Raw genomic sequence first — 21,596 nt, forward strand, 5'->3', positions numbered from 1 at the left:
TCCCGGCCCCAGACCCCAAATCCCGGCTCCGCCGCCGCCCCCGTCCCCCCGCGCCGCCTTTCCCGCGCTCCGCCGCGAGACTTCCCGCCAGCCTCTCGGCAGGGGCGGGGCCATGCTGATTGTGGGCGTGGTTATGCAAATCACGGACACTGTCGCACGGCCGCAGCGGACGCGCTGATCGGTGAGTGCCGGGACCGGGACCGGGAACCGGACCGGGAGCGGGGCTGGGAGTGGGCACCGGAGATGGGGCCGGGGCGTCCGCGCCTCCTCCGCTCCCCGAGCTCGGCCCCTTGCAGGGCTGCCGGAAAATGACTGCAGGGATGGGGCCCGGCCGTGCTTGGGTGCAGGCAGGAAGGGCAGCCCGGGGTAACGCAGTAAGGACAGCCCAGGTTTTGCTCAGTTTTGCTCGGTTTTTGCTCCTTTTTTGCTCCGTAACCGTGGCAACGGCGGGGGACGCACCGAGCAGCGTGTGATGCTGCGAGCTGGCGTCGGTCCGGAGATCCCTCTTGTCCTGGGGTGTAATTCCAGACCCCGGAGAATCCCCGTTCCCGTCCTGGAGCGAGAAACCTGCCCTAACAGCTTCACCTTCGTAGGTAGCTCTTAATTAACCCTGTAACAGCTTGGCCTTCATTAGTGGCTATTAATTAACCCACGGCTCCGTTTTGTGCCTGGGGAGCTCCACTTTCCTAGAACACTCCAGTCCGTCCCCAGCCCAGCTGGGATTTTGGGATCCTGCATGTCCCTGGGATTTAGCTAAATAACTGCGCTCACGTCTGAGGCCATGTGTGTGTGTGTGTCCTGAAATGCCGGGACACCTCTTGCTGCCAGGATGAGGCGAGACGAGGGAACGAACCCTGCCAGCTCCTGGGAGCCGGAGCAGCACCGGCTCTGTCTCCAGCCCGTCCGAGGGCCGGCGTGTGCCGGGTTCTCCCGTTGGGAAGGCGCTTCCCGTCCCTGGAGAGCAGCGAGGAACCGGGGCAGTGCCGCGGGCACGGGCTGGGCACGGGCTGGGCACCGCTGCGGGTTCGGCTGCTGCGGCTTTGGACCGGCCGCAGTGGAAGGAGCAAAGGTGAAGCCGCTCTGCTGCCGACCTGTCCCTGAACTCCTCCGGTGTGCGCGGAGCAAAGAGCTTTAGAAAGTCCGGTTTGGGCCCTGGATGTTGGGGAAAGGTTAATTTGCTCTGCCGGGATCTCGGGAGGGGCAGCCCCAGCCCAGGGTGGCGCAATGTCCCCGTGGCCGTGCCCTCCTTCCCGCTGTGCCCCCTGGTCCCGCCGGGTGCCCTGGGTGGGCAGCAGCTCGTCCTGGACGTGGGGCTGGGAAGGAGGACCCGGCCCGGCAGCCCGGGACCCACCCGTGCCGCTCTTATCTCGGCCCTGCAATCCCGGCCGGCGCCGTCTCCTCCTCCTCCCGAGCGCGGTTTCGGGAGCTGTGGCCTCTATCTGTCCCATGCAGTCTGGTGCCGCTGGCCCCACCCGGACCCCTCCCCTCCCTCGGGTGGGATTAACTGTTTAAAGCATTTTTTGGATTCTCGAGGTGGGTTTTGTTCACTGAGCCCTTTGTTTGCCATTGCCGGGAGCCCTGCCTGGAGCCAGGCGCCTGCTGGAGCTGCCAGCTCCGGTTCACCCGAGGGCTGTCCCCTTCCCTGGAGCAAGCAGCGTTCCAAGGGCTAAAAATGGCTTGCCAAGGGATGCCATGACGCTGCCAGGTTCCTGTCAGCTGCTCTGTATCCCCCATGAGCACCACCTGATGTTTTTATTGGGGTTTTTATACGTGTAAGCCTCTAACCAAGAGGGGCCTTTCCTCATCCCCAAGCAGAAGCGATTCCCTGGGGTATGAGAGGCTCGATTCCAGCCCTGGACTGAACACAATTCCCCTTTGTTCCAAGTGTCCTGTGCACTGGGCTGCTCTGACAGAGTTTGGCTCCACATTAGAACATCTTAAGGGTCTTGAGTGTGTAAAATAGGTGAAACACTTCATATTAATGGTTTTCCAGAAGAACTGAGCCATCTCCCAGCTCTGTTACTGGCTGGTGTCGTGAGTTCTGGTGTAAAACTTTGTGTCCTGGATTCTGTGCTGGGAGCTGGAGCTGTGCCTCCAGGGCCACTCTGATCCCAGTCTGTTCTCCAGGGACAGTTTGGACACAGGCTGGGGGTCAGAGAGGTTTAATGACCCCTCCTGGGATGGACCAAGGCTGCTCCATCTCCCTAGGGAGGCCCTGCCCAGGACCCTCACAGGAACCCACCTGCTCTTTCAGAATCCCATCTCAGCTCCCTCAGGCTCAGCTTCCAAAACCCCACACTGTCCAGCAGGCACTTGGCTTTGTCTCCCAGGGCACCCCAGCTCCTCTGCACAGGGCATTCGGGGGATGTGGCCCTGTGTGAGCAGCCAGCAGTCCCTGGAGCTGCTCTGCACAAACAATCCCTTGCTGGGGTCGTGCAGCTGCTGCTCTGCGCTGCAGCCAAACACCTCGTCCCAGGAGAGCTCCCTTCCCACGGCCCTTCCATCACATCCACCAGCAGCATGGTGGGGGGAATTGAGCCCTCATGGAAATGTAATTCTTAATGGGCTGATCACAGAATTATTACTAGATCTGCTGGAGAGTAAAACATTGCTACAAAAGCAGCTTCAGCCATGAGATAACTAATGATTGATTTATGTGTGAGTTTTGTTATCTCTGAAATCAGTTTTGCCTAACTCCATGGTTTTCTTTATCCAGCAGTAAGTGGCCATTGGAGTTGTTTAACTGTGAGAGTTGTGTGAGAGCTTTAGAGCCCTGGATGGTCCCATGCCTCCAGTGCCCCTGCTCTTCTGGAACTGCCCCTTCACACTGCAGCCATAAATACGTGGTGCTGCACAGAATCATGGAATGGTTTGGGTTGGAAGGGACCTTAAAGATGACCCAGAGCAGCTCTGTGTCCTTTCCATACAAAACCACAATTTCTCAGCACTAAGGAAAAGTGAAATGAATGAAGAATGATCCTCTTGGGGCTCAAGGAAAGGAACCTGCAGAGGGTGAACGTGGTTCTGCTAGGGGGGTTGTCAGTGGCTGGAAATGGGGTTTCATACACAGAACTGGGAGGTTTGTGGGGAGGAGTCAGTGACACCCCTGTTAATGGGAAGGGCTGTGACTGCTGATGGGGGTCCTGCAGCACCCAGAGTGCCCGGGGTAGGTGGAGCTGCCTGGGCTGCAGCTCATGGCCTGGCATGGGACAGGGCCAGTCCTGCAGGGCTGCCTGGATCTCAGCCCCTCCTCACGTGTGCCAAGAGCAGCAGCTCACCACGGCCTGTTTGTTTTGGTGTTTCAGAGTCTCCCTCCCTGACAGCAGAGCCCACCATGCAGGCAGACTCTGTTCTCCACAGTGGTTACTTCCACCCCGTGCTGCGCTCCTGGCAGTGCACAGCCACCACCTTCGATGCCTCCAACCTCATCTACCCCATCTTTGTCACGTGAGTGAGCCCCAGCTCTGGGGGCAGGGATGGACCTGGCTCAGGGGGTCTGGCTGGGCCCATCCCTGCACCCCCTGAGCTCCTAAACAGGTGCAGAGCTCCTGTGGACAAGTCTGGGGGAGAGGCTTCCTTCTCACATCTCTGTCCCATCCACCTCCCACAGTGACAGCCCTGATGCCGTGGAGCAAATTCCCAGCCTTCCTGGACAAGCCAGGTATGAATCCAGCCCCCCAGTCACTGCTGTGCTGTGTCTGGGGAGGGTACATATATGCCCTGAGCATGAGCCAGGGGGAGGGTCCCAACCCTCTGGTTCCTGCTTTGGAGATCCCCACATCAGGCAAGGTGGAAATGTTCATCCACTGAGGGAGTGGAGGGAATCATGCAGGGAATGCTGGCAAAGTGTCAGTGCTGGGAGGGACAGCACGAGGGGCTGCCTGTGTCCCAGAGCACTCCCAGGCTGTGTGGGCTGGGCACACAGGGGGGCTGGAAGGGTTTCCAGCAGCAGCCAGAAAACCTCTGCAAGGATGTGGGGTCTGGTCCTGCACTGGATCCCACTGGACTGGCAGCTCCCTCTGCATCTGCTGAACATAGCAGGGCTGTGGGCAGGGGAGCTGGGATGGGAAAGGGGCCTGGAGCTGCACCAGGGCCACCAAGATAAGGGATCCAAGGGCAGGGTATGCCCATCCCTCCAGAGCAGTGTCCCTGCCGGGCTGATAGCATTCCTGGAGCCCCAGATAAGGGCTCAGATTGTTCCTCCCAGTGTTCAGGCAACACCTCCCCTCTAGCTGCAGGCACTGCCTGGAGATGCTGGATTGCTCCCAGGGCAGCAGCATCCCAGTGCCAGGGCAGCTGTCCCCACGGGGCAGCTCTGGGTGCCTGGCAGCTGCTGTCCTCTGCCCTGCAGGTATGGAGTGAACAAGCTGGAGGGGATGCTGCGGCCCCTGGTCGAAGACGGCCTCAAGTGTGTGCTCATCTTTGGGGTGCCCAGCAAGGTGCACAAGGTCAGTGCATGGTGTGGGGGTGCTGGGAGAGCCACAGGGCTGTCAGAGCAATGGGGGCTGGGTGGGAGTGGTCTCCTGATCAAACAGGAGCAGTTCAGGGTCTCTGGCTGTGATATGATAGGATATTATCACACCCAGAAAGTCCCCAGAGCTCTGCAGGTGACCCCAAAACCTGCCCTAGCTGCCCATCACCCTTTTCCCTCAGTGGAGTCCCACCATCCAGCCTTACAGGGTCCCACAGTTCAGGAAATGCTTCCTGGGCAGAGCTTCTGCCATGGAGGAGCCAGTGGGAAGTGTCAGCTGTGCATGCTGAGGTGTTTGTGTCCTCACAGGATGAGAGAGGCTCTGCTGCTGATGCTGAGGGCACTCCTGCCATCCAGGCCATCAGGAAGATCCACTCCACCTTCCCAGAGCTGCTGATTGCCTGTGATGTCTGCCTGTGCCCTTACACTTCACATGGGCACTGTGGTGAGCAGGGGCCTGTGGGAGCCTCTGGGATTTGCCATTTTCTGCTGAGGGTCTGGCCAGCTCCTGCTCCAAGACTTGGCTTCCCTGTACTGCTGTAGTTGAGTCTGGGTGACCTCTCCTGGGTTTTGACCACAGCATGGGAGGCATGGGTGGTTCAGACCCTCCCTTAGGCCCATGAGTCTGAGCACCCCTCCATGTGCCCCATCTCTGCCTTCCCTTCCCTGGAGCACCCACATGCTGTGTCCAGTTCCCAGCAGGTTCCTGGTCCTTATCCACCTCTCTGAACACACCAGGTTCCCCACTGCTGCTCTGAGCATCTCCTCAGCTTGTCCCCAGAGCCCCACTCCCCTGGGGACCGAGCTGTCCCTGCACTGTGTTAACCCAGGTTTGTCTCCCAGGCATCCTGCGTGAGGATGGCACCATCCAGAACGAGCTCAGCTGCCAGCGCCTGGCCGAGGTGGCACTGGCTTATGCCAAAGCAGGTGGGGAGCCCTGGCGGTGACACCCCAGACTGGCTCTCAGAGCTGGCCCTCTCTGCTTTGGGCAGACCCAAAAGCAGCCTGGGCCTGGCTCCAACTGGGAGTGCTCCCCTGCAGGGGCGTGAGCCTCCAACAGCCCTGTGCTGTCTGTCCCTGCAGGCTGCCACATCGTGGCCCCCTCGGACATGATGGACGGGCGCATTGCAGCCATAAAGCAGGCACTGATCTCCAACGACCTGGGCAACAAGGTGAGTCAGGGTTCTGTGTGTGCCACAGGCACAAACCACCCCCACGGAGGCTGCAGCACAGCGGGACAGGGCAAGGGGCAGGAGGGACAAACCCCCCTTGGTGCCACGAGCACTGCCCTGCCCTGGCACACACAGAACAGGAATGTCCTTGGCTGGGGGGGAGTGCCCAGGCATGGTGAGGTGCCAGACGTGCGGCAGCGGGAGGGTGAAGCTGCGGGAGGGAATCTCTCCTGTCCCAGCACTGGGATGTGGCCCTGAGCTCCCTGCCCTCACAGCCCCTCTCTGCCCTGCAGGTCTCGGTGATGAGCTACAGTGCCAAGTTTGCTTCGTGCTTCTACGGCCCCTTCAGGTGGGTCTGTGTGTCCAGCTGGGGCCAGGCTGGCTGGGAGTGCATTCCCAGGCAGTTATTTGGGAAAGGCGCTTGCCAAGAGCCTGGGCTGTACTTGGGGCACACTGGTCACTTTGCAGCACCCTACTCCTACTTCTCCATGCAAAAGGACTTGCCCAGAAGAGGCTGGCTGGCAGCAAGGTCACTGAAGGGCGATCTTCCATCCCAACCCTTCACCTGCTTGGGTGCTGGTGGCAAGGCAGGCAGAGGGAGCTGCCTGCAGCTTCCAGGAGCAGTCAGGAGTCAGCAGTCAGTGCTGCCCCACAGGGTGACTTCAGGGACAAGCCTCAGCTGAGTCAGCTGTTAGACCTTGTCCCAAGAACAGCCTGACCCTGGCTGGGTATTTCCAAGGAATCTACCTTGGAAAAGAGCCTGACATAATTTTACCCAGATTCTGTGCATGAGGGGGGCAGTAGGTGTTGAAACAGCTCCCAGGGCCAGCCTGGGCCTGTAGGACCTCCCAGAGCAATCCCTGGGTGCTGAGCTGTGTTGGGAGTGCCCCTTGCTCTGGCTCAGTGGCTCAGAGCTTGTCCCGGCCTGTCCTAGTGGTTCTGGAGCTGTGGGAGCCAGGGGTTCCTCACCCTCTGCCCCTCTGCAGGGACGCGGCGCTGTCCAAACCGGCCTTTGGGGACCGGCGCTGTTACCAGCTGCCCCCGGGCGCCCGCGGGCTGGCCCTGCGCGCTGTGGTGAGTGTGGGGTGAGACACCCTCAGTGGAGTGAGTGTGGGGTTATGGCTGTGGGGTGGGACACCCTCAGTGGGGTGAGTGTAGGCGGTGGGGTTATGCCTGTGGGGTGGGACACTCACATAGGGCCTGGGTGATCGCACCTGCAGGGCTTGGGGCGAGCAAGAGGTTGGGAGGCAAATGGTGAATGGTGTTCCGCTTCCATGAGCCAAAGAAACACGAGGACCACCAGCCTGGGAGAGCTGGTCCCACTGTGTGCCCAAGGGCTGAGTTGCTGTCCCCATGCCCTCCTTGGCTGGGGGTGTCAGGTGCAGGCACGCAAAGCCACCAGCTCTCCCCAGGCACCACGTGTGTGGTGAGGGGAGCTCCAGCCACCTTGGCCATGAGGGGCTCACAGCCTCCTGTGATCCCTCCTGGGAAAACCACCACGGCTCCAAACTCCTGGGCAAAACCAAGCTGTTCTTGTCCCCGCGCTGCCGTGGCAGGACCGGGACGTGCGGGAGGGCGCGGACACGCTGATGGTGAAGCCGGGGATGCCCTACCTGGACCTCGTGAGGGACGTCAAGGCTCGGGTGAGGCCTGCGGGGCAGGGAGGGCTCTGGCTGGGGCTGTGGGTTCTGTGCGGGGAGGGCGCTGGAGCACCGGGGTGTGCGGAGGGCAGTTCGGGCCGTCCCCGGCACTGACCCGCTCCCGCAGCACCCCACGCACCCGCTGGCCGTGTACCACGTCTCGGGGGAGTTCGCCATGCTGTGGCACGGGGCGCAGGCCGGCGCCTTCAGCCTGGAGGCGGCGGTGCAGGAGGCGATCACGGCCTTCAGGCGCGCAGGTGAGGCTGCAACACCCGTGGCTCCCTCTCTATCCCCCGTGTGCCCCCGGGCTGGCTCCAGCGTCTCGTCTCTCCGCAGGGGCCGACATCATCATCACCTACTTCACACCGCAGCTTCTGCGCTGGCTGCGGGAGGCGGCGGGCCGGCACTGAGCGCGGCCATTGCGGCCGGGGCGGGTTCTCCGGGAGGGACGGGTTCTCCGGGATGGGAGGGAATTCCGGTAGGGGCGGGTTCTCCGCTAGGGGCCGGTTCACCGTTAGGGGCGGCCCTTCCGGGCAGCGGCGCAGGTGGGTCCCGGCACTGCGCGCCCCCCCAGCCCGCAGCCCCCGTGCACCGGGAGCTCGGCCCGGTGAGCGCCGGCACCGCCCCGCACCTCCGGGACCCGCGGGGACACCGTGAGCCCGCACCTGCGTTCTAGCGGTGCTCCCGCCCCCGACACCCCGGCTGTGCCCCGCACACCCTCCCCAGACAGCCCGGCCGTGCCCCTGACCCCCAGCCCCTGTCCAGCTCCGCTGCCCCAGTTCGCCCCGTCTGCGGCACCCACGTGGCGAGTGTCGCTGTCCCGGCCTGGGAGAATTTGCCCCTGGCACTCGGAGCAGGGTTTGCCCTCCCTGCCGTGTCTCCGTGCTGACCCCAGAGTGCCCCTGAGCCCCGCCGGAGGGACACCGACGCTCGTCCTGGGGCGGACAGAAGGCCGGTGTGCCCGCAGCCCTCGGATGCGAGTGGCACCGCGGGCTCGGCGGTGTCGCCGGGCGCTGCCGAGGCCATGCTCAGGCTGCGCCTGCTGACCTGGGACGTGAAGGACACGCTGCTGCGGCTGCGGCAGCCCGTGGGCCAGAGCTACGCGGCCGAGGCCCGGGCCCAGGGGCTGCAGGTGCAGCCCGAGGCTCTGGGACGCTCCTTCCGCGAGGTGTACGGAGCCCAGAGCCGGCGCTTCCCCAACTACGGCCACGGCCAGGGGCTCAGCTCCCGGCAGTGGTGGCTGGACGTTGTCCAACAGAGCTTCAAGCTCTCGGGCGTGCAGGACGAGGCAGCCCTGACGAAGCTGGCAGAGAAGCTCTACCGCGACTACTGCAGCTCCAACAACTGGGAGCTGCTGCCGGGAGCGGCCGAGACCCTGAGCCGGTGCCGCCAGCTCGGCTTCCGGATGGGAGTGGTGTCCAACTTCGACGGGCGGCTGGAAGCCATCCTCTCGAACTGCAACCTGCGGCACCACTTCGAGTTCGTGCTCACCTCCGAGGCCGCGGGCTTCGCCAAGCCGGACGGGAGGATCTTCGAGCAGGCGCTGCGGCTCGGCGGGTCGCGGCCCGAGCAGGCGGCTCACATCGGCGATGACTACAGCCGGGATTACCGGGCGGCCCGGGCCGCGGGCATGCACAGCTTCCTGCTGCGGGCGGCCGGGCACGCCGAGGGGCCCGAGGTGCCCCCCGAGCACGTCCTGCCCACGCTCAGCCACCTCCTGGCTCGCATCGAGAAGGAGTAGCTGCGGTTCCGAGGGGTCCAGTGCTGCTGCTAGTGCTGAACTGTCCTGACAGGAGATTTCTTTCTGCCAGGTGGGCAGGGAAGAGCAGCAAGTCTGAGCTGCCTATGGAGCAGGAGGAGTGTCCATGCAATAAAACATTTCTGATGCCCAGCAGCAGAGCAAATGTGTTTCATGGCTCTAACACCACCACAGAAGGTCAGCTGTGGTGTCTTCCCCTAACAGGGCTGCGACTGGGTCACTGCAGAGGTTCATTCTGGCAGATACTGAGGTTTATCCCTTCTCACTCACCCCGGGGACAGGCCTAAACATCCCCCAGTGCAAGTGGTGGCCCTGTCCCAGGGAAGCTTTGCCCACACAGAACACCCAGGGCACCCCTGCCCAGGCTCTGCACCCTCAGTGTACCCCAGCTTTGCCATCTCACCAACATCCCCCCCTTCCCAACAGCGGTAGGCAGCCAGGAGGTGCCTGCAGGTCTCCTGCTGTGGGCAAAACAGCCTGGAGCGGGGCAATTTCACTTATTGAATTGCTAATTAACAAACTTTACTGGTTCAGGTAATGAAATAAAGATGACCCTTTAAAGATGATTTTAAACCCCTTTCTCCGGCTCAGCTCCAGGCCTACACCTCTCCTTCCTCCCTGCCTGCTGCCATCAGCTCCCCATGTTTACACCACGTTACACTCAAACCCCACTGCCTTGGGACACTCAGTTTTGGCTTCTTTCTGCTGGTCTTTGCTCATTCCTCTGCCTGGACATGGCCACAGCCCCTGAGCAGTGCCCCTGTGCCAGCATGGTTCCCCCACAGGGGACAGCCCCCTGTGCTGTCCTTGCTCTGCAGTGGGGTAGCTCCTCCCAAAAGTGTCTCCAGCTGTGTCCCAGTCAGGGAATCATAGATTAATTTAGGTTGGAAAACACCTCGAGGATGGAGTCCAGCTGTTCTCCCAACACTGCCTAGGCCACCATTAAACCATGTCATCAAGTGCCACATCCATAATGCCTTTTAAACCCCTCCAGGGTTGGTGACTCCATCACTGCCTTGGGCAGCCCGTGCCAGGGCCTGACCACCGTTCCAGAGAAGGAATTTTCTCCACAATCCAACCTGAACCTCTCCTGGCACACCTTGAAGCCATTTCCTCTTGTGTTGCTTGGGAGCAGAGCCTGACCCTCCCTGGCTCCTCCCTCTGCCAAGGAGTTGTAGAGCACACTGTGTCCCTTTCCATGGGCCTCCTCCCTGCCACTTCTCCACAAATATCTCTCACTATTTCTCCTCTTTTTTCCAGCCCACCAGCAGACTGGAAAGCTGCCTTTGGTGGGGCAGAAAGCACACAATTCACCTAGGAGCAGCTGGCCATACAGGCATTGCCAGACCCCTCACCCCAGCACAGGGTGTAGGCTGTGGGACGAGAGGAAAGCTGCAGAGAACACAGGAGGACAGGTGTAGTGTGAAGGCAGGTGTTGTCTGAAGGGCCCTGGACACAGCCCCCAGCCCTGCCCCAGCTCCCTTCCCCCGGGCACTGCACACACAGTCACACACGGGGGCCCAGCGAGATGCTCTGGTGTGCCACGGCAAAGACAGGGAACACGGGCTCCAGGAAGGGCTGCCGGTGGGAGAAGAGGATGGCGCAGGAGTCGGGGTCGTAGAAGAGCAGCTCCCCCCCTGCAAAGTCCAGCAGGACCCCGATCTCTGCGGGGGCCTTGATCAGCTCCACGGGCTGGGGCTGCCCCGCGTGCAGGAACCGGAATTCTTTGTCGTAGCGTGAGAACACCCAGGAGGCGGCGTTGAAGCCCAGGCGGCCTTCGTTGGCAGAGCCCTTCCTGGGCACGGAGCTGTAGCACACTCCCAGCTTGTAGGCACAGCTCTGCTCCACGCTGACCTTCCAGGCACACACCCCCGAGTGGAAAGGGGCAGTGGCCAAAGCGTTGGGCCAGTGGTCAAACCGCTCGGGGCAGCCCGAGTCCACCTTTGCTTTCTTGGGGCTGAAGGTCAGGGTTCTCTTGTCTTCTGACAGGCTGAGGTGGGGGCTCAGGGTTTTCTCATCGATGTGAATCTCCTGTGAGCCTGCAAGAGAAGCCACGTGATGAGCACTGATGCAGTGGCCACCACCTGAAGCACCTGAGGTAGTCATGGCTGTGAGAAACACAAGCACAAGCACCCTCTCCTCATACACTGCTCCTGGGGGTGACAGTGCTGGGCTCAGGCTGGGTGCCACAGCTTCTCCTCTCAGCCAGGGCCAGAACAAGGCAGAGACTCGCCAAAGCCCAGACTCACCAGACACCTCTCCAGCTTGCTCATCTTCCTCTGACCCTGGCCTGACTCCCACAGAACAGAACTTAGCAGCTTTGGCTCACCCCACTTTTGGGAGAGATCCAAACCTAGCTCCTGTCCTTTCCCACCCCCACGGTGGGTGAGCAGGGCCTGGCTGCTCCTCCCCCAGCCAGGAAAGCTGAGAGCCTGGCAAGCCTGGGAGGGCTGTGTGCAGAAAACCTGCAAAGCTGGAAAAACAGGACTGGAGAGGGCCTGGCAGGGAAATCTCTTTCCTGCTACAAAGCCCCAGGTGTTGATCAACCCGCCCTGAGGTGCTGGGAGCTGGCACCAGTCTTAGAGCTGAGCATGGCTGTGACTGGGTCTGGCTTAGCTGTGAAAGAAGAGGTGCCCAGCTGCACAAACCCAGCCAGAAGCAGCCCAGGCTGGCCAGAGGACACAGCACCCACTGTGGGTCTGCACCACTTCAAAGTCATGGAAGCACAGGACTGTAGAGATTGGAAAAGATCTCTGAGATCATGGTGCCCTGCCATGGCTGCATGCTCCCCCTGAGACCCCTCTGTGGTGTGCAGCTGTGGAACTGCAGAAGTGTGTCCCTCAGTCTCTAAATTGGTGAAGCAGGGGTGAGGCTGATGCTCAGCAGACTCACCTGCTCTTGAGGAGACCCAGGTCCTTCCAGCAGGTGCCCTTCCTTGCCCTGCCTTCCCCCACCCTCACTTTATTCATTTTAGGTCTTAAACCACCATGGAAAGAGGGCTGGAGGGGTGACTCAGTGGCTCTGCCATCCCTGCCAGCAGCTCTACCCCATCATGGCAGTGCCAGCCATTGCCCAACACCCTCTGCTCAGCATCCAGAGCACAGCATGATGAGAACCTTAAAGAACCAAAGGATGACCTCAACAGGGTCATCCCAGAGCCCAGCCTGCTCCAGGACCCAGGTCAGAATCCCTCCAGTAGCAAACACCACCAGCAATGCTCCAGGGTTCCCTCAGGCTGCACCTGCCCAGGTGCTCCCTGGCAGACGAACAGAGGCTGAATTATCCCTTTGCAAATCAGTGCCATGCACCTGTGCACGTTAGGCAGGAGTTATTGCAAGCAAGAGTGAGCCCAAAGAGGAGCTGAAGCCAGCACTTCCTTCAGCAGGAGCTGCCAGCCTCATTCATCTGATGATTTATTTCCCCACACAGCAGCCAAGGCTGAGCTCTCCACAGGGCTCTGGGCTGCCCACGCTGCTGCTGCTGTGCAGGGTGGCTTTCCAGGAAGCCAGAGCTGCTCTGAATTCATAGAAAACACAGCAGCACCAGACTTTAGCTTCCTCTGGCAGAAGGAGGGCACCAAACCTCGTGTTGTGTCACACACAGCTGACCTAGGGCTGCATCCTGCTGGTCCATGTGGGGAAACACCACCCCAGTGACACCCACCCTGCTCTGCTGTGGAGCTGCAGTTCCAGGGGAGCATCTGAGGGAGGGGAAGTGCAGGTAAAGCAACAGCACAGGAATTCAGATCAGCAAATTCTGCCCCTCACACAAGTGTTTTGTCATGATTAAAGCTGGATTTTCACGTATAATTCTGATGAATGACTCCACTATTTTCTCTGTGTCCTGTATCCATCAGGGTGGCCTTGGGACATGAGGGGTGCTGGGACAATAAATTCCCATGGTTAACAGCTCTGGAAAGCACATTTGGGGGAGCTGCAGCACATCTGGCTGCTGTTAAAAATCCAAGTTCCCATGAACTGAGATCCCTCCCAAAACGGTGCCAGGAGATTTACATCACCCTGTGGTGCAAGGAAGAAGCTGCCAACCCCAAACACAAGTGATGCAGAAGGCTGGATGCCAGGTGAAGGCATCAAAGGAATGATGTTTATTTTTGAGAGTGACATAGAGGCCCTTTTGCAGCTGCTTTCCAAGTACTTTAGAGGTTATGGAGTGAGCCATCAAGGCTTGGAATTTTCTGTTTTCATAAACAAGACAGCCACCTGCTCACTTGCTTTTGGGAGAAAGGACCAAAGAGTGACATTTCACATTACTGAGTCTTAAGACAAGCTCAGACCACTGCTGTTTAATATTAAATCTCTAAGGCTTAGTCCAGAGTGGCCTGGTGACTGATGAGATCCACAAGGATACACCAGGCATCCTCAGCATGCAGTAATGACATGTGAAATGTAACCACACACTCAAAAAAACCCCACAGAGAATGAAATTCCTGTGTAATAAGTGCATCAGCACACCCACCACAAGAATCAAATGCCCTAAAGTCATTACATTTCACAAGGATACTGTTGGGAGAGGAATCCTTACAAAAATTCTGTCCCAGCAAAGGAAATTAGGGAAAGGCTTCCTGCTTGACTCCACAGCTCTGAACATTGAGAAGCTGCTTGACTGATTCAAGAAGCTGCTTGAAGAATTTCTTCACTGAATGGGCTGTTAAATACTGGAAGGGACTGCCCAGGGAGGTGGTGGAATGACCATCCCTGGAGGTGGCCAAGGCACAGCTGGACCTGGCAGTCAGTGCTCTGGGCTGGGTGACAAGATGGTGATCACAGGTTGGACTGGATGGTCTTAGAGGTCTTTTCCAACCTGAACAATTCTGGGATTCTGTGACACTGTCAAGGCACCACTGCAGGGGCTGGCACAGAATTCTGTGACACTATCAATGCACAACTGCAGGGACTGGCACAGAATCACAGAGTGATTTGGGCTGGAAGGGACCCTAAAGATCACCTAGTGCCAACCCCTGCAGGGACACTTTCCTCAACTGCCAGCACTCACAGATCCCAAAGAGGGAAATTAATCACAAAGGGAAAGCAACACCAGAGTTTGCAGCAGATAAACACATGATGGTACTGCTTGATAGGCACAGACTCTCAAGCTAATACTTAAAACCATGACAGCAATAAAAGCCTGAAGGGCAGAGTTTGGAGATGGGCCTGGAAACAGGGAAAAACTGAAAATAGCTCATCAAAATCACAGCAAGACGAGCAGAAATCAGAAGTTTGTACAGCAGTTTTGGAAAAACACGCTAGGGATTGTTCACAAGGCAAATTATGAAGGATACTGCCATCTCTGAGAAACAAAAAGTGCATTTGAAATACTCTAACAACAGAATGAAACCAGAGTAAAAGCAAACATTTCACAACCAGCCATTCAAGCACATCACAGCCAGAGGAAAAAAGTCTTTCCCTGCTTAACACAGCCAGCACCAACCAGGTAAACCAGTCCCAGAGCCTGTCAGTGGCCCGGCCAATGCCTCCAGTGCAGCCTCAGCTGAGCCAGAGCACAAACACCTCCAGAACCAGCAGCTCATGCACAGCCACCACCTCAGCCTGTGATCAGAACACTGCTCCATCTACTCACTGCCCCTGCACTGGGCAGCATCACAGACACCCCCCAGATGAAATCACTCTCTCAAAGTCCCCAGCAGCCCAGTGCTAAACGTTGTGAACAGAGATTTCTGTGCCAGAGATTCCCACAGCAGCATCAGCTTCACTGCTGTCACCCAGAGACTCAGGAAACAGCAAAAGAAACCACACAATGTTAAAGCCACAGAGCTGATAGTACACACAATCTTTTCAAACTCCAGTTCTTCCTGGAGCCACAAGTGCTTGGAGCCACCCCCTACATCTGCCACAGCTGCTGCTGCCTCCCTGAATGGGCTCCAAGAAACAAGGGCTAGGAGAGCAGAGGGGCAGGACACAGAGTGAGGAAGTTTGGACACAGGGTGAGGAAGTTTGGACACAGCACCAGGGAGTTTCTGTGGGCACAACACAAGAGAGGATGCAGGAATCCCTGGAGCATGAGAGATCTGAGCAAGGCACTGACCTGTGAGGCAGCAGAGCACAGCACAGGCCCACAGTCGATGCAGCAGTGGACTCTGAACACAGTTCTGATTAAAGTTTAACTTCAAGGACTCCTGGGGCTCCAAGATTCCCTCTGCCAGCTCTGTCCTAGCAAAGGAAAAGAGGAGCTGTTTCAAAATACAATGATTTATTGTGCTGGAAGGCGTTTAAAAGATTACAAGGAGGTATGGCAGAGGTTAAAGAGGAGCTCTGGCTGCAGAGACCACAGCAGGGGTGTCTGGGCCAGCTCTCACCCCCAGTGATACTTTGGGTTGGCTCTGCCCACAGTTCCTGGTGAAAGGGCTGCAGTGTTGTAAAACACATCCCAGCAACCTGAGCCAACAGCTCCTCACTCAGCAGACACAGGGTAAATAAATGTGTCTGTGAGCAGCCATCAGGGTACAGGGGAGCACAATGAACAGGCAGAGAATCAGATTTCCCTCCATTGCCACAGCCCCACAGTCTGGACACAGAGCAAGCCAGGACAGCAGGTTCCACCCAGCACAGAGCCAGGGCTTTGCTGGCTCCTGTGGCCTGCAGAACTCCTGGTTGTGAGGACAGGCTGTGGCACAGCTGCTGGGGATGTGCTGGGGCACATTCCATACTCTCCACAGGCACAAATACCCCCAACAGGTGCTCTGGGCAGCATCCTCACAGCAGCCACAGAAATAAATGACTCAAATCAAATGAAATAGATTAATAAAAACCACCACCACCAAGGTGCTTCCTCAGGAACGGCAGCCCAGTGTCACTGATAGGGCTGTTGGGGACACTGGGACCTGCAGCTGGCTCTCCCTGCCCATGCAGAGCTGGGCAGATGCTGTGCCAGCCACCCCCTACATGGAGCAGAGACCATCCCAGCTGCTGCCAACAGCCTGGCACAGGCCTGCTCCATCCCCCAGCAAGCCCTGGGGTTTCCTGAGGAGCTGCAGAAGTTCTCCCATAAGCAAGGACTGCTGATCTGGGAGAGCACATGGAGCATGTCCAGGTGCAGCACAGCACAAGGAGCAGAGATAAGAAGCCACGCTGACATCTCTGTGCTTTTATCCACAACAAAAGCAGCACGAGGGATAAAAGAGGTGTCATGGGGTGTCTGAGTCATGGCACACAGCACAGGAGCTGCTGCACATGGCAGGTGTGGAGCAGGAGCAGGGAAAGGAGCAGGAGCAGCCAGGTACTGACCTCTCGAAGATCTCTTGTTCTGCACGCTGGGGACAAGGAGAGAAAGAGTCATCAGAGCTTAAACCCCCACAGAAGACACCCCAAACACAGCAAGCCCAGGACCTGGGGAGCAGTGTTCCCCTTCCTGACCCAGAGAAGCCACCCCTCACCCCAACCCCAGCCCTGGGCAGCAGCAGGAGCATCCAACATCCATTTTCTTCACTTGCAGCATTCCCAACTCTGAAAATGAGTGGGAATGGCTGAAGGCAACACATTGCACGTGTGGCTGGGACACTGCCTGCTGTTCCCTCTCTGTCCCCACCCCACCAGGGCAGGCTGCAGGAACAGCCTGTGCTCCCAGCAAACAACCCCAGGGCTTCCAGCAAAGGAGGGAGGCTGCAGAGGGACAAAGCCAAGAGTCAGGTGACCTCATGGTCAGTCCCCTTGTTTCTGTACCTGCTGGCCATGAGGCACTCTCAAGGTAAAGCAGAGTGATAAGGAAATACCTGATCCCTGCTCAAACCCAAGCAGTGCACTCACTCTGCATGCCTTCAGCTTTCCTGTGGCATGCCATGTGCTGATTCCAGATAGGCACAAGTACCAACACTGACAGCCCAGGGTGGAGAACACATGAACCCCTAATTCCCTTCCAAAGGAGAAACTGAGGGTGTGGCTGCTCTCTGCCACAGGCAGTGATGGATCCAGGTCTCCAACCTCTCCTCTTTATGGTGCAGCTACAGGATAGGAACTGCCTTTCCCACCAAAGGAGCATCTGCCCTCTTTCCATGGGATTGGGTCTGTTTTCCAAGCCAAACTGCTGCTCCTCTCCTGACAAATTTACACGTGGGAAGCAGAGGCTGAGCATGGTGGTGGCAAGGCAGAGGTCCTGCTAACATCTAAAATGGGAGGAATCACTTGGGTGAAGCCAGATGATTCAATAACCAGAGAAGGAACTGAGCAAGGGGAAGCACAGGCTGCTCTGCATGACAAATCTCCCTAACAGGGCTAAGCCAGGCAACACAGGGAACTTTCCAGAAGAGCTGCAGGTGTTCCCAAGGGTCAGTTTTGATTAAACCAGACACTAGAAAACTGATGGCACAACTGATGGCACAACTGTTGTAAGAGTAGCTCACAACCCAGAGCTGTCCTGGCTGTCCAGCCTAAGGGCAACTACAAGCCCAGAGCTGGGAGACCTGAACGTGGGTGGTTCTGGACCTCACTGCAAGCAAGAGCAGGATCAGGCAGAGCAGATGCTCCAGGAACCACCAGAAACCACAGGGGCTTATCAGGATTAGGTCAAGGAGGTTCCATGAGCCAGACCTGAAAAATGTCTGCAAATGGCCAGCCTGGGGACGTGGTGGAGTCCCCATCCCTGGGTGTGTTTAACAAAAAGCCTGGATGTGGCACTGGGTGCCAGGGTTTAGTTGAGGTGTTAGGGCATGGGTTGGACTCAATGATCTTCAAGGTCTCTTCAACCCAGTGATTCTTTGTGATTTCTGTGTGTGATCCTTCACCTGTGAATTCTTGATGTCCTGCCCACCTCTGCCTCCCTGCTGGCAGCACAGCAGCTGCTGAACTCTGCATTCAAGTCCCAGAACACGATGTGCAGGTCAGCTCTGGGCTGCCTGACTCACAGCACTCACCAGCAGGCCCTGGTCATCCAGGCTGGTGATCATGTCCACCAGGTAGGTGCGGAGGGCACCCAGCTTGTGCAGAGCCTCTGTCCAGTGCACCTGCTGGGTGAGGATGCTCTGGTGTGCCCTCTCCTCCTCGGCGTGCACCCTCTCCAGCAGCCGCTGCTCCTCGTTCTCGCAGGCCTTGCCCACCAGGAGCAGCCTCTGCACCACCAGCTCCCGCGCCGCGCTGGCCGCGCTCTGCCAGGCAAGGACACAGCGGGACATCAGCCCTGCCCCAGCCCCGGGGGCAGCCCCAGCCCCGGGGGCATCAGCCCTGCCCCAGCCCCGGGATAATCAGCCCTGCCCAGCCCCGGGATAATCAGCCCTGCCCCAGCCCCGGGGGCATCAGCCCTGCCCCAGCCCCGGGGGCATCAGCCCTGCCCCAGCCCTGAGAGCAGCCCCAGCAGCTCTGCCTGTGCCCCTGGGGCTCAGCCATTGGTGATAGTCTGTAAACTGAGCCCACGGCACCACATCAGCCCAAACCTGCCCACTGCCTCCTCAGCCAGCCCCGGTACAGGCACAAAGTTCTGTCCTCAGCAAATCTCCAGAGATTCACTCTGGGTGAGAAACAGAACAGGCTGAGACAGCTGGGGTGCTCAGCCTGAAGGAAGGATGCCAGGGAGAACTTACAGCCCCTTCCAGTGCCTAAAGGGGCTCCAGGACAGCTGGAGAGGGACTTGGGACAAGAGCCTGGAGAGACAGGACTAAGAGGGATTGGCTTCCCACAGCCAGAGGATATTGGGAAGCAATTTTCCTTGCAAGGGTGGTGAGGTGCACAGGGTGCCCAGAGAAGCTGTGGCTGCCCCTGCAAGTGTCCAAGGCCAGGCTGGATGGAACTTGGAGCAACCTGGCTTACTGGGATGTGCCCCTGCCTATAGTTGAGGGTTGAAACAGTAGTTTTTAAGGTTCCTTCCAACTCAAACCAGTCTGGGATTCTATGATTCTATCACTGTCCTCTGTCCTCATCCTCAATGGCAACAAGGAACAAATAAAATAAACCTAGGAATTCTAAGGCACTGATCCTAGTAAGATGTTTGATTGTTGTACCCTCACACCACTGTCTGTGCACATTTTCTAGGCAAATGAAGCAGGAATTCCAGGCACACCCTGGCATTCCATTCCACAGCCACATTCCCCCGGGAGCTGAGCATCCCTTCCGGGAACGGCGAGCAGGGAGCAGGCAGGGCCAGCCCCGGGACTCACCTGGACGTCCTGGTCTTTGGCTGGCAGCACCTCGTCCACGTGCCGGGCGATGGCCGCGCTCTGCAGCTGGATCCGCTCGCAGCGCTCCACGAGCTTGTTCTGGGGCGCGGAGCAGCGCGGGGATGGCTGCGGGGCTGGACGGGGCCCCGAGCCCACACCCACACCCGCCCGGTGCCCTGCACCACCCCACAGAGAGCCCCCATCGCCACGGGGGACCCCGAACAGCCCCACACCCGCCAGGGCCCCACAGCTCCCACACTGCCGGGAGCCCCTCGCAGAGCGCCCGTTCCCATCCTTGGGTGATTCCACACCCGCCAGGGGCTCCTTCAGAGCACCCAGCTCCCCATGGGAACCACCGGCATGGCCCCACGCCCTGCCAGGGACCTCCACACACCCCAGGGACCCCCGCGGCCTCACACCGTGCCAGGTGTGACCCCCACAGCCCCACACACCCTCAGGGACCCCACACCCTGCCAGGGACCCCCGCGGCCCCACACAGCCCCAGAAACCCCACACCCTGCCAGGCTCCCCCGCGGCCCCACGCACCTTGCCAGGGACCCCACACCCGGTCTGGGACACCCGCGGCCCCACACAGCCCAGGAACCCCACATCCCGTCCGGCACCTCCCACCCCCTCAGGGATCCCTGTGGCCCCATACCCCCACTGGGACCCCCATACACACCCAGCGAGCCCCATATCCCCCCAGGGACGCTCGTACCCCCCCAGGAGCCCTTACACTCCCCGCACGCACGCCCGCCCGGACCCCCCGTCCCGCCGGAACTCCCCAGCGCCGCACGGCCCCTCTGCCCCGCCCAGCCCAGCCCAGCCCCGCGCTCCCCTCAGCCGGCCCGGCCCGGGGTCCCCGGCGCTCACCCGCAGCCGCTCGGCCCGGGCCATGCTGTGCCCGCACCTGCCGCGGGGGCGGCGGCCCCGCCCGGCCGCGCTCAGCGCTCCCGGCTCGGCTCCGCCCCGGCCCGGCCCCGCCGGGAGCCGGCAGCGGGCGGCGGCACGGGCGGGACGGCGCCGGGGCTGCTGAGGGTGACTGAGGGTGAGTGCGCGGCGGGGCCGGGCCGGGCCGGGCCGCAGGGCTGCCCCAGCGCAGGGACGCGGCTCTTCACAAACCTTTCCTCACAAACCTTTCACGAGGGCTGCCCCGCCTCGCCCCTGCCAGCGGCACATGGCACTTGAGGGGCTCCCTCGGAATGCTCCCATTGAACCCCTCAGGGTCACCCCCATCACAGGGACACCCCCATCATAGGGATCCAGAATGCTCCCATCGAACTCCACAGGGACACCCCCATCCATAGAAACCCAGAATGCTCCTGTTTAATCCTACAGGGACACCCCCACCACAAGGACCCAGAATGCTTCCGTCGAACCCCACAGGGACACCTCCATCACAGGGACACCCCCACCCCAAGGGACCCAGGATGCTCCCATTTAACCCCACAGAAACACCCCCATCACAGGGGACCCAGGATGCTCCCACTGACCCTGACAAGGCCACCCCCATCCATAGAGACCCAGGATGTTCCCATTTAACCCCACAGGGTCACCCCCATCCACAGAGACCTGCCAGCACCACTGCGGGTCACACCCAGCCCCAGGAACCCAGGAACATCCTGGGTTCAGTCAGACCGACACCCCCGTTCTCCCCAAAGCCAAACACTCTCCTCGAAGGGATGCTTATTCCCCCATGAGGATGGGGCAGCTCCTCTGGGGTCCCTGTGCTGCTGCTGCTGTGGTTGTTGACATTCCTTATCCCAGGGCACAGGTTTCACTGCAGAGCCTGGACAGGTGGAGGCAGCGGCATGGCTTATTTTTCTAAAGCAATTCAGCAAAAAATGCATTTGATTTGTGTCAAGTGATGGATTTGGAGGGAAGGGAGGATAAGGGCATCCTCCAGCATGAAACTCAGGCTGCTGGAGGTGAAGCTTGGTGTGGATCAGTTGTTGTAGGATCCCTGAGTTTTTAGAGCTTTGTGGTGGAGCAGCTGATGGATAAACGTGTGTTGGGATAAAGACAGCAAAACCTTGGATTAACATCCTGCCTGAACTCTGTTCTCATCCAGGATGCAGAGAAATCTGCTCTTTCTTGCAGTGAGGAAGAGGCAGGAGAACAGTGAGACACAGGACAAGGCTCCCACCTTCCCTGCAGCCTCCCCTGGCCTTGGGCAGCTCCCTGTGAGTGGATGTGCAGGTAGGGATGAACATGAACTAGCTGCTGGTTGGAAACAGTAACCATCATTAAAAACTCAGAATTCCCCCCTCAGCTTTTCCTAGAGTCTTGTTTTCCAACTTCCAGACTTCTCCCACTGTCAGAGAAAAATCACATTCCTGATGGACTGAAATGATTGGGGCACTCAGTCTGATTGTAAGAATAAATTGCCAAATTAACACAGCCCCTCAGCTGTGAGATTGATCATTCCTCACAT

The 21,596-nt window shown here is 59.2% G+C and overlaps 3 protein-coding genes across 3 annotated transcripts; 2 read left to right on the forward strand and 1 right to left on the reverse strand.

The window, feature by feature from the left end:
- Window positions 1–141: 141 nt before the first annotated feature.
- ALAD (aminolevulinate dehydratase) lies at window positions 142–7,693 on the forward strand. The gene is made up of 12 exons (XM_059486665.1): window positions 142–181; window positions 3,306–3,447; window positions 3,611–3,661; window positions 4,352–4,448; window positions 4,781–4,916; window positions 5,315–5,398; window positions 5,555–5,643; window positions 5,937–5,992; window positions 6,630–6,717; window positions 7,200–7,286; window positions 7,411–7,540; window positions 7,620–7,693. Exons 2-12 carry the CDS (start codon window positions 3,335–3,337, stop codon window positions 7,691–7,693), a joined length of 1,005 nt encoding a protein of 334 aa, XP_059342648.1. The 5' UTR covers window positions 142–181; window positions 3,306–3,334.
- Window positions 7,694–7,770: 77 nt separating this feature from the next.
- Window positions 7,771–9,177, forward strand: HDHD3 (haloacid dehalogenase like hydrolase domain containing 3). The gene has a single exon (XM_059486474.1). The coding sequence runs from the start codon at window positions 8,308–8,310 to the stop codon at window positions 9,022–9,024; it is 717 nt and encodes a 238-aa protein (XP_059342457.1). The 5' UTR covers window positions 7,771–8,307; the 3' UTR covers window positions 9,025–9,177.
- Window positions 9,178–10,292: 1,115 nt separating this feature from the next.
- Window positions 10,293–20,079, reverse strand: BSPRY (B-box and SPRY domain containing). The gene is made up of 6 exons (XM_059486496.1): window positions 20,036–20,079; window positions 19,163–19,261; window positions 17,927–18,157; window positions 16,305–16,330; window positions 15,106–15,230; window positions 10,293–11,081 (listed from the first exon to the last, which is right to left on the reverse strand). The coding sequence occupies exons 1-6, from the start codon at window positions 20,057–20,059 to the stop codon at window positions 10,549–10,551; spliced, it is 1,038 nt and encodes a 345-aa protein (XP_059342479.1). The 5' UTR covers window positions 20,060–20,079; the 3' UTR covers window positions 10,293–10,548.
- Window positions 20,080–21,596: the final 1,517 nt, after the last annotated feature.

Source organism: Ammospiza nelsoni, chromosome 20 (genome assembly GCF_027579445.1).
Source record: "Ammospiza nelsoni isolate bAmmNel1 chromosome 20, bAmmNel1.pri, whole genome shotgun sequence".
In the NCBI taxonomy this organism is placed as follows: domain Eukaryota; kingdom Metazoa; phylum Chordata; class Aves; order Passeriformes; family Passerellidae; genus Ammospiza; species Ammospiza nelsoni.

What these genes read in the sequence shown, in the direction of transcription:
- ALAD (XM_059486665.1), top strand. Translation starts at nt 3,335, where the DNA reads ATGCAGGCAGACTCTGTTCTCCACAGTGGTTACTTCCACCCCGTGCTG. An exon ending in AGCCTTCCTGGACAAGCCAG is followed by an intron (nt 3,662 to 4,351) that starts GTATGAATCCAG and finishes TCTGCCCTGCAG; the next exon opens with GTATGGAGTGAACAAGCTGG. An exon ending in ACTGGCTTATGCCAAAGCAG is followed by an intron (nt 5,399 to 5,554) that starts GTGGGGAGCCCT and finishes CTGTCCCTGCAG; the next exon opens with GCTGCCACATCGTGGCCCCC.
- HDHD3 (XM_059486474.1), top strand. Translation starts at nt 8,308, where the DNA reads ATGCTCAGGCTGCGCCTGCTGACCTGGGACGTGAAGGACACGCTGCTG.
- BSPRY (XM_059486496.1), bottom strand. Translation starts at nt 20,059, where the DNA reads ATGGCCCGGGCCGAGCGGCTGCGG. An exon ending in CCCGGGCCGAGCGGCTGCGG is followed by an intron (nt 19,262 to 20,035) that starts GTGAGCGCCGGG and finishes TCCGCGCCCCAG; the next exon opens with AACAAGCTCGTGGAGCGCTG. An exon ending in TGGATGACCAGGGCCTGCTG is followed by an intron (nt 16,331 to 17,926) that starts GTGAGTGCTGTG and finishes CCTTGTCCCCAG; the next exon opens with CGTGCAGAACAAGAGATCTT.